Source organism: Micropterus salmoides, unplaced genomic scaffold (genome assembly GCF_014851395.1).
Source record: "Micropterus salmoides isolate LMB-PRFRI ecotype aquatic unplaced genomic scaffold, ASM1485139v1 Ms_hic_scaffold_4, whole genome shotgun sequence".
In the NCBI taxonomy this organism is placed as follows: Eukaryota; Metazoa; Chordata; class Actinopteri; order Centrarchiformes; family Centrarchidae; genus Micropterus; species Micropterus salmoides.
In genome coordinates, this window is record NW_024043372.1 from 4,755,704 (window position 1) to 4,773,387 (window position 17,684).

At 40.0% G+C, this 17,684-nt stretch overlaps 1 protein-coding gene across 1 annotated transcript; it reads left to right on the top strand.

The window, feature by feature from the left end:
• Positions 1 to 910: 910 nt before the first annotated feature.
• Positions 911 to 3,078, top strand: LOC119885796 (ecto-ADP-ribosyltransferase 5-like). Its single transcript, XM_038696023.1, has 2 exons — positions 911 to 985; positions 2,143 to 3,078. The coding sequence occupies exons 1-2, from the start codon at positions 911 to 913 to the stop codon at positions 2,893 to 2,895; spliced, it is 828 nt and encodes a 275-aa protein (XP_038551951.1). The 3' UTR covers positions 2,896 to 3,078.
• Positions 3,079 to 17,684: the final 14,606 nt, after the last annotated feature.

Consider the following 17,684-nt stretch of genomic DNA (forward strand, 5'->3'; position numbering starts at 1 on the left):
TGCTGCATAAACTTCAGTCAGTCACCGGAGTTTGATTTCCGCACGTGGGTCCTGATGATGAAGGATGACAATCAACAAAGCTGTCCAATCAACAAGTTACCTATAAGTCTGTGTAACGTCATGGTTACTTCTCTGGTTCATTTGTAAAACTGCAGTGTGAACATGAACTGGACCAGAACTAAAATGCAACAGTGTATCTTTGATCTTCCGGATCAAATGAACCGAACTACAGGTGTGAAAGCAAGTTGGTGCATCCTTGTGGCCTATAGTGTTCTAAGGCACACACCATGTAATCACAACATTTCTGGTTCAGTTCTGACTTGACTTTCTTGCATGTCATCCCCCACTATCTCTCTCACTTCACTTCACTTTTATATCTCTACGGGTAAACTATCAATTAAACATAATTTAATAAAACATTTATGGGTACATCTGGTATGCCACAATAGTTTGATTTGTGCTGATCAGTCAACACATCACACATGAATGTCATTTCTCTGGTAAAAAGAAACCACATTTCCATCGAGAAGATATAGCGTGCTGACATCAAAACCCACCATCTCATGCACACAAGGCTGAGTGTGAATATATATTTATAACGCATACATACAGTACGTGTGCATGTGCAAAGTGTGTGTGTGCAGATTTAGTGACTTGTCTGGGACCAGGCAGGGTATATATAAGTCACGGAAATTCACAAGTCATTGTCTGGTCAAAGACTTTGATCTGAACAACTTCTCCTCTGAAAGTCTGGTGAGCTGTTTTTTCAGAACACATTCTAAGCTTGAAAAACTATAAGATTTACAATTTATCATGCCAGCTTTTTAAAAATCATTACTGATGTCAGATGTTATCTGTGTGTATGTGTTATGGGTGTGTAAATTCAGAAGCGTTTTGGCTACCTGCCGAGATGAAGTGTAACAAGCTGATTTTGGCCCCACTCTGTTTGATCCTTTGCTGGATGCTGCCTGTAGACTCCAAGAAGGTAAGTGGCACTTTACACCCAGTTACATCTAAGATATGTGAAATTCTTAAAACTTGACAAATGTTAACACAGTGTGAATATATACTCATATACTGTAAAACTTCAATTAAAAGCCTTGTCCCGTTTAAACACCTGTTATGTTTTTATAGAAGTTCTTTGGATGTATAAAACATCTGCCCTCTTTGAGCTAAGCTGCTTAGATCACACATACAAATATAAACGTTTAAACCTTTAGTCAATATGGACATGCTACACATCATTAGATAGGTTAGATTCTCCACAGTTTAATTGTTCAGTTCATTTTACGCAACACAATATATTTTTGTTCATATTATATTATAAATTCATATTTACTGGTATGGTAAACAAGAGAGACAAAAAAAGAAGCGGTGACTCCCGACATTTAAAGCGGTCATAAATCAGAATTTGTTTATATTGCTTTAGTCCCTAAGGGTCCAACAACAAAAGAATAAATATGTTTTATCATAAAAATGCATCCAAATCAAATAACAACAGTAATCTTTAGCTTTAAGGCTTTTATCCTACGGTATTCTATCTCTCTCTTTCTGTGCATGAGGTTGGATGTGCTGTCTCTCAGAGCTAGATCAAATTAATACTTCATAATTGACTGGTTGAAATAAACAATTTGATTGTGGCCTTTTTCCCATGTTTGCTTTTGTGCAAAAGGAATTGGTTTCGAGCACCCTAAATAAATATGCTCTTGTGGGAGAAACAAGTACTGCAAATTATTGCGTCTTAATAAGCAAAGCAGTTATGGATACTAACACTCAAACACACTACAATCTGACTATCAACCAAACTGCACCAGTGAGTCTCTCCAAACTCTGCAGGCAGCCATGAAGCATACTGTCTGACAGCGGTGCAGGAATGAATCTGGCGAGTCTCAGGGCTCACAAGCAGTATATTCAGTATTCACGAGTAGCAGTACAGTTCATACAGGTAGTGATGAGGGAATAGAATATGTATGAGAGCTGGTACCAACATGTAAGTTGAGTCTAGTACAAGATTTGGGTTTGCAGAAGTACAGAATGTCTCAGCAGCAAAAGTATCATAAAGTAAGCTACACTTTGTTAAAGCGGTGCAAACTGCATTTAATTCATGACCTTCCTTCCCATCTGTTCTTCCTTCCCATCCAGATCAGTTACATCTTCAGTCTGCGAGATGCTAACCAGGTCATCCCATTGAACATGGCTGAAGATGCTGTTGATGACATGTACTTTGGCTGCAACGAAACAATGACGGAAATGATCAAAGACAAATACTTTAAAAGTGAAATGAAAAATAGCCAATTTGCAAATGTCTGGAAAAAAGCAGAACATTGTGCAAACAAGAAACTAGAACCAATCGATAAAGGGGAGGAGGCTCTAACTAAGGAGCATAAGCAAGCAATCTGTGTTTATACATCTGATAATCAAAAGTTTTATGGGATATTCAACGGAGCAGTCCGGACCAACAGAAAAATCTATCGAAAATCCTTTGCATTCCACTCCTTACATTTCTGGCTAACATCTGCCGTTCAGATCCTCAGTAACAACAAAAAATGTCACACAACTTACCGCAGAACAAATCTTGTGCTTTCTGGCAATGTCAACGATATAATTCGGTTTGGTTTCTTTGCCTCCAGCTCTAAAAGAACAGACCTGACAAAATTTGGTAGTAAGACATGCTTTCAAATTGAGACTTGTTTTGGTGCTTTTCTGAAAAAATATCCATACCTTAACGAAAAAGAGCAAGAGGTCCTCATCCCCCCCTATGAAATGTTCAAGATAACTAAGAAACTGGAGAACAAATATAAAGAACATCTGAGTGACTGTGAGACTGTGTATTACCTGAAGAGTGCAGGGTTTCAGAGCAATATAAACTGCCACGTGGCAAAAATGCATAATTAATAAAAGACTCATGGTTCTTCTTCAACTGGTGCAGCAAAGCCAAAACTAAGTTGAGAGTTTAGTCTTCAGACAACTATGTGCACATAGAAGTCATGCTTGGGGGTTCTTTAATTATTGAAGGATATAGGGTTTCATTCTTCCCCAACATGTTATACTGTACATCAACAATTTCTAAAAGGCATTTGTGATGTGTTTTTTTCATTTATCAGCATTTCTATAGGCAAAAAAAAAATGTTTTGTTTAGAAATTTTCTGAATTAAATCAATAAATTTCTTAACAATAACGTTTGTTTCGTTTATCTTGGTGAAAAGCAGTTAAGTTAATGTACCAACAAGTTGATAGATGTGAACGTCATTCACTGTTAAATAAGTCTCTTTTTCAAAATGGGGATTTAATTAGAAATTGGGATTTTTGTTAATCAGAATTGTGGATAATGTTTTACATTACACATAGGCCTGCTGCCTTTACTTGCAATCATGTGCCTCGTGCCCACCTGGGTCCTGTACCACGAAGCAGGATTTGAGCGTATCGAGGTAACTTCGGGGTTAATTCTGGGTTTTCAGTACCACGACGGTGGTTCACTTTACCCGGGTATATCACCATGGTAAATTATGCTCAGGGCTGGATTGGTGGTCTGGCATACCGGGAAAATGCCGGGTGGGCCGACGCACCTTTGGGGCTGGTGTAAAGTAAATTATTTATTTATATAACTGGGCCAACGACCGGACCATAAAGCATAGACAGCGGCCCATTGGGTGATTCTCTATACTGTCTCTATACTGTCTCAGCCCTGTCACTGTTAGCGAGTGACAGGGCTGAGAGAGAGAGAGCAGGAGGAGAGAGGAGGTGAAGCGGTGAGCATGAGTAGCTCAACCTGTAGGGAGGGAGCAGGGAGGGAGCAGGGAGGGTCATTTACACGTTGCCAGATCATTTTTAAGGGGCTTTAGCCACAAATACAACATAAAAAATATTTTCCATATTAGGCTAATATGAAATAATCCTCACCAGGCAGCCTGTCTCGCAGCTCTTCAGAGAGCGGAGGCTACTCGCAATACTATTACTACATTTTGTTTGAAGTTCAGGTAACATGACCCCCCCGCCGTTACTGCCTGCCTGCAGAGAGAGAGAGAGAGAGAGAGAGAGAGAGAGAGAGAGAGAGAGAGCATTGCTCGCAGCTTGTCAGCGACGACTTATTTGTCCAGAGCAAAATTGTAATCAAAACATTTTAATATAAATGTTGTCGGTCAGCGTCTTGTACTTGCTACACAAACGGTTACCAGTCCGCCAAAAGTAGTGAGAGAACATTAAGACACACCTGACACCTGTCTCTCTCTCTGCTGTCTCTGTCCCCCTCGCTCAGAGACACTTTGCTCTGTTTGACCGTCTCTCTGCTCCAGGATGCTTCATTCCCTCTGAAGCGGATGTGAGCTGCACTTTATCAGAGGGGCTGAAGTGAACATGTGTGTCTGGATGTGTGCTGATATTTCTGTCTGAAGTGTTTTCAGTTTCGGTTTCTACCTCTGATGAAGAGCAGTGAGCTCGTCTCATCCAGTACAGTCCCAGACAGGCACTCTGTCAGACGGTCTAAAGGGGGTAGCAGCCTACTACCATATGAGAAGAGCAATAACGCAGGTACTGCACAGCAGTGGGGCAGGTAGATTTTGTTAAAATAAAAAAAAGGACTCATTAAATCTCGTAATATTATATCTCAAATATATATATAGAGAGAGAACACATATGTGGGAGAGATTTTTAATGTGCAGAAAGTTTTGAACATGAGCAGAAAAGCTGCTGAAACATAGGAGCAATTAAGGTGCACGGGTTTATAATTGAGGTGAAAAGGTGCGACATGCACATTTAAAGACTTTAGGTTACTTCAGTCATGTCTGCATGTGTGTTGACTCAGCAGGGATGAAATAAAATTAAAAAAACAGGAGAAACATATTTAACAGCAGTACAGAATCCTGAGAGCCTTATAGCACTATATTACACTATATTTTCATTTTTTTGAATTGTCACCTGAATTTTGTGTTTCCTTTTATATAAATAAAGACATTTCCTCAATGAATTGGTGCAGAAAAATTCACCAGAATGCAGAAATTGAAGTGTTTAAAGCCCACATTTTTCAGGGGAAGGACCCCCACACCTTCCCTCTTAAATCTATCTATTAAATCTAATTATTATTATTATTATCAGTAGTAATTATATAAATAATAATAAATGTATTTAATGGCCTATGATATTTGATAATTAAAATGTAGCTCAACGATTTAGAGCAGAGGTCACTAATAGGCGGACCGCGGTCCGGATCCGGACCCAGCCGCCGTCCTCTCCGGACCGCCGACCTACAGCCCATTTATTATTGAGACTTACTACCTCGTGACGGAGCGTTTCTATTTTAACCCGCGCAGCTTTTCCAGCATTTACTGTACTGGTTTAGAGGACCAGGAAACTCACAGACCAATCGCATGTGCTCCAATCGTCTCATGTGACGCTGCTCAGCCAATCAAATCTGTGCATACCGATGCTTGCGAGTCGATTCCGCGAGATTCACCAGAGACGTTTTGGAAACACACCCGAATTGAGGAGACAAAAGATAAAAGAGATTTCACATGACTTTTAATCAAGAATGTACAGATTTTTACATGTACATTCCTCCCACGGGCAGTTCAAAACCAGAATATCTCATAGATCTCCAATATGCTAGCTGGAGCTCACGTTTCTCACTGAACAACAGAAAGTAGGAAAGTGGTAGCTCTGTAAGAGGAAATGAAAGAGAAGAGGAGGCATTACAGCTGTTCATTTGTTATGATGTGTTGAGTGTTTATTATAAAATTGGTTAAGACTACACTTCATCACTTCAAGCTACACTTTTTATTAAATTTTTTCTAAAAATTAGGCACTTTAGTTTACTTAAATTTAGAATTTATTATTTGAATAGTTATTATTTATTATCCTTCCAGTTTGATGTGAAAACTGACTGAAATATTATTTGATTTGACAGTCAGTTGTTGACTAAAAACATGTGTTGATACAACTATAGGTTATAGTACTGAATGATAACGCAAGTTCGTTGTTTTGATGTTCCGGACCTTTGCTTCAGGAAATTTTCTCTAACTAGACCTCTTTGAAATCTAATTGAATACCCCTGATCTAAATAGTTTCAGTAGTTCTGTTTCTTCTGGAGAGTTTCATCTATCCTGTCAGGTCACCTTTATAACTGCAGTTACAATATCTGCTGTGACTTTACTGCGCATGTTTAAAAGAACTTGACAGCAGCCTCTCTAATCATGAAAGCAAATCGTTAAAGAAGATACTCATACATCAATAAAACACACAATAAAGAAACCACCGGAAGCGAGAGAGATGTGACCCGACCCGTTCATCGTAGTTTATAATAATGCAGCGCAGTGAGGATCCAGATGTTTGAGAGAGTAGACAGGATCTGTCTGTTAACAGACTCCAGTCTGCAGGCCCTAAGAGTTGTATGCTTTACATATTGTAGGGGAGACCGGGTACGCTTGTACCACTTTTTGCTTCAGCAACTATAACTCACTGAATTTTTTAGCTAGAGTTCTCAAATTTTTATACGAAGTACCCACGTTTGTTCACTACAAATGGCACCAATTCAATCCTCTACAAGAATATCACAGACCTTGTGAGTTGATGTCAAAGCATTGTGTTCTCTTGTTACAACCTACTGCAGTAGCGGGTAGTTTGCAACAATCACACAAAAGATTCAAAAATAGATGCCACACTATATGATAAGCTTCCAAAACAGGTAGTGATATCAAAGAACAATGTTTCTCTTTGTCTGATGACTCGTGCATGAACAGTATGTGTATGTAAATTTATCTATAGAATAAACTTACTGAAAAGTATACTTAATAAATACTACTAAAATGTTCCTAATTAAAGAACATCTCTGTACATCTTTAGGTCTAACTAAAAAGAGGTGTCAGTGCTTGAAGTGGGCCGGTACTCACAGTACTGGTCATAGTGCTGACAAATTAATGCTGGTGACCCTGGAGTGCGGGTTTGGTGGGCCCAGACTGCATAGGGCAATCTGGAAAATAGTAAAATCAAGAAAGTCCCTATTTTTATGTATCGTGGAGGGTTGTAATACTTTTTAAAGAAGTGTTACAACCCACCCCACCCCGTCAGCCAATGTTTAGCTAGCTGTATTTGTGGTATAGTGGTTTGAAATTAGAAAGGAAAAAATGCATCAAACAATTCTATCTGCAATACTATAGATACTAAACAAAAAATAGTCTTGGTCAAAAAATGTACTCTTACCTCTTTTCTCTATATATTCTGAATATGTCTGTTTCCAGACTTGATAACCACCAGGCCTGATTGGGGAGGAAGTAGGTAAATACTGAAATGATCACCAAACTCCTATCTTATCTCTATTTGGTGGAATTGGTGTTGTTACAACTCTCCCCATGTTACAACCATACCCGGTCTCCTATAATTGTACAGAAATTCTGCATATCCAATAATATTAGTGTAGTGTAATATAGTGAAGTGTGGATGCATCTGCATAAAAATTGTTTATAACACAATAGTTAGTGAGCCAATTTGAGTAATTAGACAATGACACACTGAGGTGTCTTTATTCTGGTAAAACTAACCTCATTTCCTTTAGCAGCCACAGATTGCTCATAGCAAAACCCCCCATCAGGCACATGCAGGCAAGTTTGACACGTATCACCCAAACAGATGCTTACTGTTTTTATAAAAGCACACAGTTCACTCACATACCTGCATGCATTTAAATGTTTATGTGAATTCATGTGAAAGTTGTGTTTTCATGTGTGGATTTAAGGAGTGTTCAACATCTTTAAATACTGAAGACTGGTGAGTTCTGCAAGAGTTTAACCCTTGTATGGCATTCGGGTCAAACTGGCCCATTTCAAATCTTTACAAGAAGAAAAATGGTACATTTTGTCCATAGCTGTCATTCACACTGGGGACGCTGGGGACATGTCCCCACCACTTTGTGAAATGCCAGATTCTGTCCCCATCACTTTTTTAAAGCATAACGTGTTTAAAAAAACGTTCTGAAATATAGCTTGCAGTAAAATAACAAATGAAAATGCCTTTTGAAAGGTTTATTTGCACATTAAGAAAACATGCAATGCAATTGAAATAGAAGAAACAAATGTGCATTGTTCAAAAAAAGTAACTCAAGCTAAAAAAAACAAGTTACTGATTATAAAGTGACCCAAAAACGTGCAGCACCAAACAGTAACTTTATCAACTTCTTGACGCAGTTTCTTTTTGGCCATGACAAAAGAGGAGGGAAGACTAAATCCTAAATGCCAATATGTGCTGAATCAGCAGGGACGATATTACATGACAAAAGTTGATCTACAGGAGAAACAGATCTGAAAGCGACACAGAATGCCTGAGAGCTGCACTGACTTATATTCTGTTATATTTATATATTTTGAAATGTCATGTGCTACCTGAATTGTGTGTTGCCACCATAAATTTGGTGCAGAAACTTTCACCAGAATGCAGGAAATGAAGATCAAAATTTCCTGGGGGAGGTCTCCCAGACCCCCCGCTCATATATCTCGGCATTGATGATATCTTTAAAACACTGTTTGAGGATCTTTTGGTCTCGTTCTCGTGAACCTGATATCACGTATCGTGATGTCTCGCGAGCTAAGTGTCTCTTCACACCCCTTATATGAGCCCCCATGTCCCCACCACTTTTCAAGACAAAGTGACGCCCTTGATTTTGTTTACCTGCAACTCAATGGCCTCAGCTTATTTTCTGTGATAAACCAACAAAAAAATAATAATTATTGCGCACACATGCTATATATACTATAGTATACACATTTACATCCATCATATGGTCAGAGAGTGCAGGAGTTCACAGCAATCCAAACTGCCATGCCTGATGAGAGACCGGTGGTTCTTCAACTGGTGGAGCAAAGTAAAAATGTTTAGTCTTGTATTGTAAACGAAGTGCATTTTAAGCTTCTAATTGTGTGAAAAATTGTGTGGAAATGTTGAAAAGTTCAAGTTCAAGTTCAAGTTTATTTATATAGCACATTTAAAAACAACACTAGCTGACCAAAGTGCTTTCCACAATAGACAACAAATATACATGACAACAGTAGAAAAAGTAAAACATAAAATAAATGTCACTACTCAACTCTGTTTGAAGGCCAATGAATAAAGATAGGTCTTTAGCAAGGATTTGAAAGTGTCAGGAGTTTGGGCATTTCTTATTTGAACAGGTAAAGTATTCCAAATATTAGGAGCAGCTACTGAGAAAGTGACCTCTCTGTTCACAAAAGGCAAGGGATATAGTCGACCATGAGTCTTGAACACATGCTGAGGACGTAGCTAAATATTCTCTTTAATCCATAACTTGCTCAGGGTTTATGTTTTACACAGTCCTCCTGCAACATACTGTGTAAAATTCCACAAGACATTTTTGATAAGTTGTTTCAAATTGTACAAAATGTTAAGTGAGTATAATCATTAAACTGTTTAATGCAATAATGTTGCTTGTAAACTCAACAAAAGAAAAGGTCCTCTCACTTTCAGCTGCTTTTATTTTCAGCAAACTCAACATGTGTAAATATTTGTATGAACATGAAAAGATTCAACTACTAAGACATAAACTGAATTAAGTTTCACAGATATGTGACTAACAGAAATTGAAAAATGTGTCCCTGAACAAAGTAACAGTCAGTATCTGGTGGGACCTCCAGCTGCATAAAGTACTTCAGTGCATCAGATTTGCCAGTTCTTGCTGTGAGATGTTGTCTCACTCTTCCACCAAGGCACATGCAGCTTCAGACATTTCTGGGGGGAATGGCCCACATGAGGGAGGAGGATGTCTTCCCTGTTAATCACATCACTGAGATTGCAATGACAACAAGCTCAGTCCAATGATGCTGTGACACACCAGACCATTACGGACCCTCAGCCTTCAAATCGATCCCGCTCCAGAGTACAGGCCTAGATGTAACGCTCATTCCCGAATTCCTCACTCCTGATGAGACAAAACCGCCACTCGTCAGTGAAGAGCACATTTTCATCCTGTCTGGTCCAGCGAAGGTGGATTTGTGCCGATAGGTGACGACGTTGCCAGTGATGTCTGTAGACTGTGTACAACAGGCCTCAGCCTATCGCAGACAGTCTGAGCACTGATGGAGGGATTGTTGTTGCCATCCTGTACCTGTCCAGCAGGTGTGATGTTCGGATGTACCGACCCTGCGCAGCTGTTGTTTCACGTCGAGGACGATCAGCTGTCCTTCCTGTGTCCCTGGCAAAAAGGCAAGCATGTTTTTAGAAAATCAATCTTGTTTTAAGAAGATATAACTTACCTTTTCTTAATAAGATATTACAGCTGATAGTGAGCTAGATTAAACTAGTAACAAGTTACAACAATGGTTTGCATGATTGATATCTGGACACAGAAACAAAATTATTTTCCTTATTAAGACTATTTGCACAACTTCTCAATTTAAGAACACTGCAAAAAACGGCCCTTCTAGACACAAGCCAAATATTTTTAAATGGGCTAAGTCATATTTGCTTGGACATAAACATCTGAAAAAACTGTATACTGTGACCTTAAAATTAGCACGTCGTGACTACATACAACTAGCTAATAGACTGATTATCACAGATTAATAAAACTACAACATTGATGTTAGTTCATTTCAGTCAGTAGACACATTTAAGTATTTAGTCTTTAAATATGAGATCCAGTTTTTTTAATGTTATTTCAAGAGAAATATATTTTCTAATATTCGGGCCAAGTCAAATATTCCTAGTTTTAATTTTAGTGCATAAACAGTTTAACAATAATCAACTAACCAGGTTAACTTAAAGTCCAAAAACATTTGCACATTGAACGATTTTTCAATAAGGGAAACAGAGTTAATGTATTTTTAAGAAATGTTTACAAGCTCATTGAGCTTTTAATAAGACATTCTTTATGTCTTAAAACACGTCTGTACTGGATCTTTGATTATTCTGTTATTTTCAATTTAGACATTCAGCCTGCAGTTCAACACGTGTCTGAAACAGTTCCAGACGTCACAAGTGAATCCAAGATCTGTGACTGTTCTTCTCTGGACCTCCATGATGCCATCAGACCTGGTTTCAGTGTTAAATAAATATCTGCAAAGTCTTAATACAGAAATCCAGGATTTCCAAACCTTTCCATGTCAGATTAAAACCCTTCAGAGCAGTGTATCTCAGCCCGGGAACCTCTGGGGAATGAATCATCACGTTGGGGATCACAGTACAGGATTATTTCTATTATACTGATGTTTCCTGAACGTTGCTTTCTTCCTACTGAAATACTGAATACTACTCGGTCTCTGTGTCCTCCAGTCAGCTGGAAGAACTCCTTTGGTTAAACTTTACATCACACTGAGTCTGCAGCCTGTCAGAGGTTCTGAGTAAATGTTGGTTTGTTTGCTTCGATCAGCTGCTGCTCAGATCTGAACTCTGGCTGATAGTCACTGACTCCTTAATCAGTCATTAATTGTTCTTATGTGTAATAAATCAGACAGCAGTGGTGAGTCAACCTCCACGCTGGTATACAATTTAGAAATTAATATCTAACTCTGATTATTGACTGTTATGTTGTAGCTGTTTCTCTAAGTTTGTTGTAGTGTCGCCCTCTAGTGTCTTAAACCTTAATGATCTATATTGTCTGTTTCAGTAGACCTCATGAGATGTGTGTTCCTGTCTGGGGATGTTGCACGCCCAGGCAGCTCTTGAGGGGGCTTAACACTCCGTGTTACCAAGGAGACGGCCCGTTTCAGTGGCTACAGAACGCCATCTGTGGCTCAACCTCTCGGGCATCCAGGGGAAGGAGAAGGCTTTTCTCCTGGAAATGCCCCTCTCTCCTACTGGCCTGTTTGGTGAGTCAGTGGATGCTGTCGTCAGCAGGTTTCAGCACGCCAAAGGCAGGGAGAGGCGTTTGAGCCGGTCCAGGACATCGACGGCTGAAGAGAGACGAGCTCCGCCCTCGGCTAGCTCCTACCACCGGAGCCAGAAGCAAAGCATCCCTTCCCGTAGTCCCTCTTGTCGGGTCGGAAATAAGGACCGGACGGGCCAGTGGAAGACCTGGTCCCTACCCTAAACAACGTATTAAACTAAAATTAGTTTTCTTCTTTAGTCAAAAACTGCGTAGTCAAAGACTTCACTGGAGACGGTCAAGAGTTGGTGCAAAAGAGTTTATTCCAATAAAGGACAGATAAACCCGAGCAACATCCCTGCAGGTCTCAGGATGGAATGAGTTGGTGGTCAGCGAACATCGCCTTATATTCACCTTAAACTCCACCTTATCTCCTTCTCCCATGTGGGCGTTACACCTTAACTCCACCTACAGTGTTCGCTGACCACTCCTCCCCTTTGGTGAATTTCTTATCATCTGCTGCCATCTAGTGGCCGTTTTTATGTACTGTTTTACCAAATTAACCCTTTCACTAATGTCACAATTTCCATTTTTTAGCTATTATTATGTGTAATTATTGTTACAATTTATCCTTCTTTATATTTTTGACATTACTGGACTAGAAATTCACCAATATGTTTCAACTTCAGTCTCACCGTATTGTTTTTAAAGTCATACAGTCATAATTTGACACCATTAAAACTCAAACACTTACAATTTTTTTATCTTACGAGTTTTTAAAAGAGTTAATAAGGAATAACATATTTTAATACATGCATAACATGATTCAATAATGAACTACATGATTAAACAATGCCAACCATGAGGGTGCTGTGTCTCATACAAAGTTTTAGTTTCGGCAGTGCAAAGCTTGGTTTCATGCAGTACCGGGCCGTACCTTGCCATACCAGGCGCCATTAATCACAATGTGTCATGATCTCATTCTTGGCGTACGTCAATTACAGCAGGTGCCTTACTACCATTGTGTATGTTACAGTTGGCTAGGTTTTGCCTGCGCGGCCTGAGCAGCTGCTCTACTCATGTTGGTACACTTCCAATCACTGTAATGCACTGGTAAATGGGACCTACTATTCCGTGATTACTGGTTCGACACAAACTGTAGGTAGCACAGTACTGAGTTCAGTACGGGGATCCTCCAACTTGACTTGTGTTGTGTAGCATTTTGGTAATCTAATAAGTGAAGTAGTGCTTTTAAATCATGGGGTGTCACTGAAACTTAAGTTTCAAGGCCATGTTAGCATCGTGATGTGAAGTGTGGATTAGGTGACAATAAAAGTACCACCCATGATTTTTGGTTCAACACATGTCTGCATACGGATCCAAACAGCACTTTTATCTAAATATGATGAGAAATAAACAAAAATATAATTCATGCATGTCCTCATTCTGGTCAAGGGGAATCATTGAAATGTCTAGCCCACCCGAGACTCAGCGGTTCAACATGTGTACTTGACACATGGATCCAGAACCTTACATAGACATGTGTGTAATAGTTACTTTGGCGTGTGCTGTTTTTTGGCTAACATAAGTTAAGCAAGCTCAAAACTTGTCACTCCTGTGCATGAAACGATTATGTGCGTGAGCTGTTTTTTTGCTATAATATGTTTTGCAAGCATAAAATTACGTAATTGGTGAAAATTTGCAAAGTTAATACTTAGTGACAGGCATATAACAAGTAAATATATAAAACTTCCAGTGATAAGACTTACAAATGCCCATCCCTAGAGGAGTAGTTACTTCATTTGGACGATGTACATTGCTGCTTCCAATTGCTCACAGCGTTTCTCCAGTTGTTCACAGCGACATTGTAGTGCGTGATAACATTCCCTCAAGAATAGTAGGTCATGCTGCTTGCTGGGCGCTCTGCGAAGTTGTCCCGTCTGCTGACGGAGTCGTCTTGCTATGCGGCCCAAAGCACGACGCCTCTCTGGCGATTTTTGCAGGTTGCATCCCACACAAGAGTTGATTGATCAATAATCAGGATCCCCATCAGTGGCGACAGGGGAAATGTCCCCTGGTACAGGCTCAGCAGGTGCTTGTTGTGTTGTAGATGTAGCAAGGGAATAGGCCTGAATTTGTGCACTTCGTCGCAGGGGTTGTTTGTCCTCCGGGGGGTCATCTGGAACTGCTGGCTGCTCTGTGAGTGGTGAGTCATCATTGCGTGGCTGTTGATGAGAATGAACCACGGCAGATGTCCCTGGCACTCGCATAGGATCTTGTGGTCTTGGATCAGGCATGGTTGGACTATATTGATGTATTGAGTCTGTAGAGTATCCATCAGTGAAGCTCATGTCTGAGGAGTGTGAGGAGACCGAGCGTGGGCGTGAGCCAGTGGGGGTGCGAGGTCCTTGCTGTTCCATAAACCCCAGTGCTGCTTGTCCTGCCGCCAGGTCGGCTAGTGGTGCTGATGGATCATATGGATCCGATCTCTGTGCGTATGAATGCCATGAGCCTCTGTACACTGGGTAGAGTACTTGGTACTGCACACCAATCAGGGGGTGGAAGTTCTTGTGCGTCAAGGAGCTGAAGCAATCTCTCAGAGTTAATGCACAGCCACACTATTGCAAGTGTCTTTGGTGTCCATCGCCTGCGTATCACCTCTTTCCACGGCACGTCAGGAAACTCGTCCTGCACTTGTGCCAAATTAATTAATTTTGTCAACTGCCACAGTTTTTGATTTATCTCTTGTTCAGTTTGCCATTGCTCTACAACATCCTCATCCTTACATGTTCCTTCCAACCAAAAATGTGTTCTTATTCCTTGTGTTCCTATATCCCCTTCCTGTGTGTAGTGTTCTGGCAGAAATAGCTCGTCTTCACTGCTATTTCCTTCTTACATAAACTTATCTTTTCTTCAACGGTATTTAACAAGCAGTACTGCTGTTTCAGGACCCATGATGGTATTTAGCAAAATTTTAATTGCTGAATAACGTTTTTCACACTAGTCAATCAAATCAAAACAGAAGTTATACAATAGTTATCTTACACATTTCTCTACTATCAGACACTCAATTTTAATTTTACATCGATTATACATTTTCAAATATTGACATTATTTGTTCTCCATACATTTTACCCTTTTCACTGTACCTATTCTATTTTAGCAGTATTTACATGCACGTACGTTTCTGACTCCTATCTCCTGCCGGCCTCTGACTTAATGTACACTACCTAGGTTTTCAAATGGACTTGTCTGATGCACTTCCTCAACACAGACTTAATTTACACTACCTAGGTTTTCTTCCAAATTGGCTGGTCTGATGCACTTCCTCAACACTGACGCAGTTTACACACAAATAGCCTCTCAATACACTTCCTCGACATGATGATTCAATAATCCTCCTCGCAGGGGCGTCACTCCAGGATTGTGTGACGCAGCTGGCTGGGCCACCCCTCACACTTTCATCTGGTTTTACAGTCTGGACCTTCCTTCTGCACCTGGCACCCGTGCGCTCTCCTCCTAGTCGTGCCATCAGGTTCTGCACGCTGGGGGCAGGTGGGGTTTCCCATAGTGTCAAATGTAAATGTAAATGGTCCGTACTTGTATAGCGCCTTTCTAGTCTTTTTGACCACTCAAAGTGCTTTTACACTACATCTGCATTCCCCAGTGATTCATACACTGAGTCTAAGTGCTGAAACGGAAACTAACATTCACACTCATTCATAAAATCGGGGTTCAGTATCTTGCCCAAGGACACTTCGACACGCAACCAGGGTGAGCCAGGGATCGAACCACCGACCTTCCGATTAACGGCCAACCTGCCTCCTGAGCCACAGCCGCCCCAGTTCTTGAAGGGGAATGTCTCGGGTTACGTATGTAACCCTCGTTCCCCGAGATGGGATTAAAGTGTGATTAACAGAAAAACACAGAGGAACAGAAAAGCACAGTATCAGACTCAGTTGCTCCTCCCAACAAACATTTGTAACTTCGACCAAAATTTTGGAAACTTTTTGAAAAAATGTAAGATCAAAGAAACTTTATCTGTCTGATTAATGTAGCGCACTAAAAAGTACATTTCCCTCTGAAGTATAAAGTAACATAAATTGCAAATACTCAAGTGAATAGGCCTACAAGTTCATCTTAGTAGTCATCAGTGTCTCGACCCTGAATATGAGATCTGAACATGGTTGTTGACCAGAAATTTATTATTTATTTAATTTATGAAACAAAAGGTTTATTTACTTTAAAAGGCTTAGCAGTTACAAGAGGTATTAAAAATGTTTGTCCTTCCTACTAACATAATTCAATTCAATTTTATTTATATAGCGCCAACAGTTATCTCTGAGCGTTTTTCATAAAAGAGCAGGTCTAGACCGTACTCTGATTTACAGAAACCCAACAATTCCCATCAAGAGCAAGCACTAGGTGACAGAGGCAAGGAAAAACTTCCTTTTAAGAGGCAGAAACCTTGAGCAGAACCATGGCTCAGGGTGGGCGGCCAGTAAAGATAATGTTGGCACTGACTGAATGAATAATGGTACAGAGGATGGGGTCAGAATATTAGAAACACCTCTGAATATAATGGAGTCCAGTACACAGTCAATAATCAGAAAAGTAAACTTAATTGCAGACCGGCTGTGTTGGATTGTAACAGATTGTACAGGTGTACCTAATAAAGTGGCCACTGAGTGTATGTTAAACCTTAAGTTTTACTCTCCTAGTTGGGAAGGATGAAGACATCTGCACAAGTTGAAAATGTTTCAAACTGAGTGAAAGATTGACACTTACACTGAGACTCTACTACCCTTACTGCAATGCAACAGGTATTAATGACACGTTTACACTGTCCAGTTAAAGCTGCACTTCCAAAGCCTACATGTGCCTCCATTACCAGGAACTATCACTGTATATATTTAGAGATAAAGACTGGTCCTAGTTCTTAGTTTCAGTTCTGTTTGTAGTTAATAACAAATTATTAATGACTAAATAACATTTTATTGGAATTTTCCATAATACAATATAGAAAACAGTAAAAAAAAACAGGGCATTTTTAAAGAAAATAATACTGCTGTATCTCTAACAAAACACATCTTAGAGAGAGAGGTTACATTGACTACATGAAGAGGTGGTGTAAGACACACAACCTCTGGTGTGAGAGACACAGGTTCAAATCCACTGTGAGACACCAATGTGTCCCTGAGCAAGACACTTAACCCCTAGTTGCTCCAGAGGCGTACCACCTCTGACATATATAGCAATTGTAAGTTGCTTTGGATAATAGCGTCAGCTATATGAATAAATGTAATGAAGATAAAATTGTACACACATTCTGTGCAAATTCTGTACTTTTTGAATATTGAAGCGTGTGCACAACTTAGGTTGGATTAGTTGATGCCTGGCATTCCTAGAACAAGACTGGATCCTGATCCTGCTAAGGCCTTCCTCCCAAACCTCATCCCCAATCTGCATTACCAGTTCTGCCTCCCTGGCAAGTGTTTTGGCACAATTTACCTGTTCAGAAAAGACATTTACAAATTGTGAGTCTGACCAGTGTTTTGTTTCCAGGTGAGCCCAACAAAAGCAAAAGCTGTCTTTCTTAAGGGAGAGACTCCACGTTTGGTATACTCTGGCAGACATAATTTCTAACCTGCAAATAACAGAAAAAATGTTTTGTGGGAAGAGATAACATTTTTTAACTAAGTAAATGAGGCGAATTGCTCGTTAATTGCTTGTAAATCGCGTCTGCAGTGTCATTTCGGCCACTTTATAAAGCAAAGCCCGCTGCTGATGGAGAAAGTTAACAGGGCTGACAAATACAGGGAGAGTGAAAAAGAAAGACGTAGGCCAAGCCGCTGTGTTTACAGCAGAAGTGTATGTGCGTGCT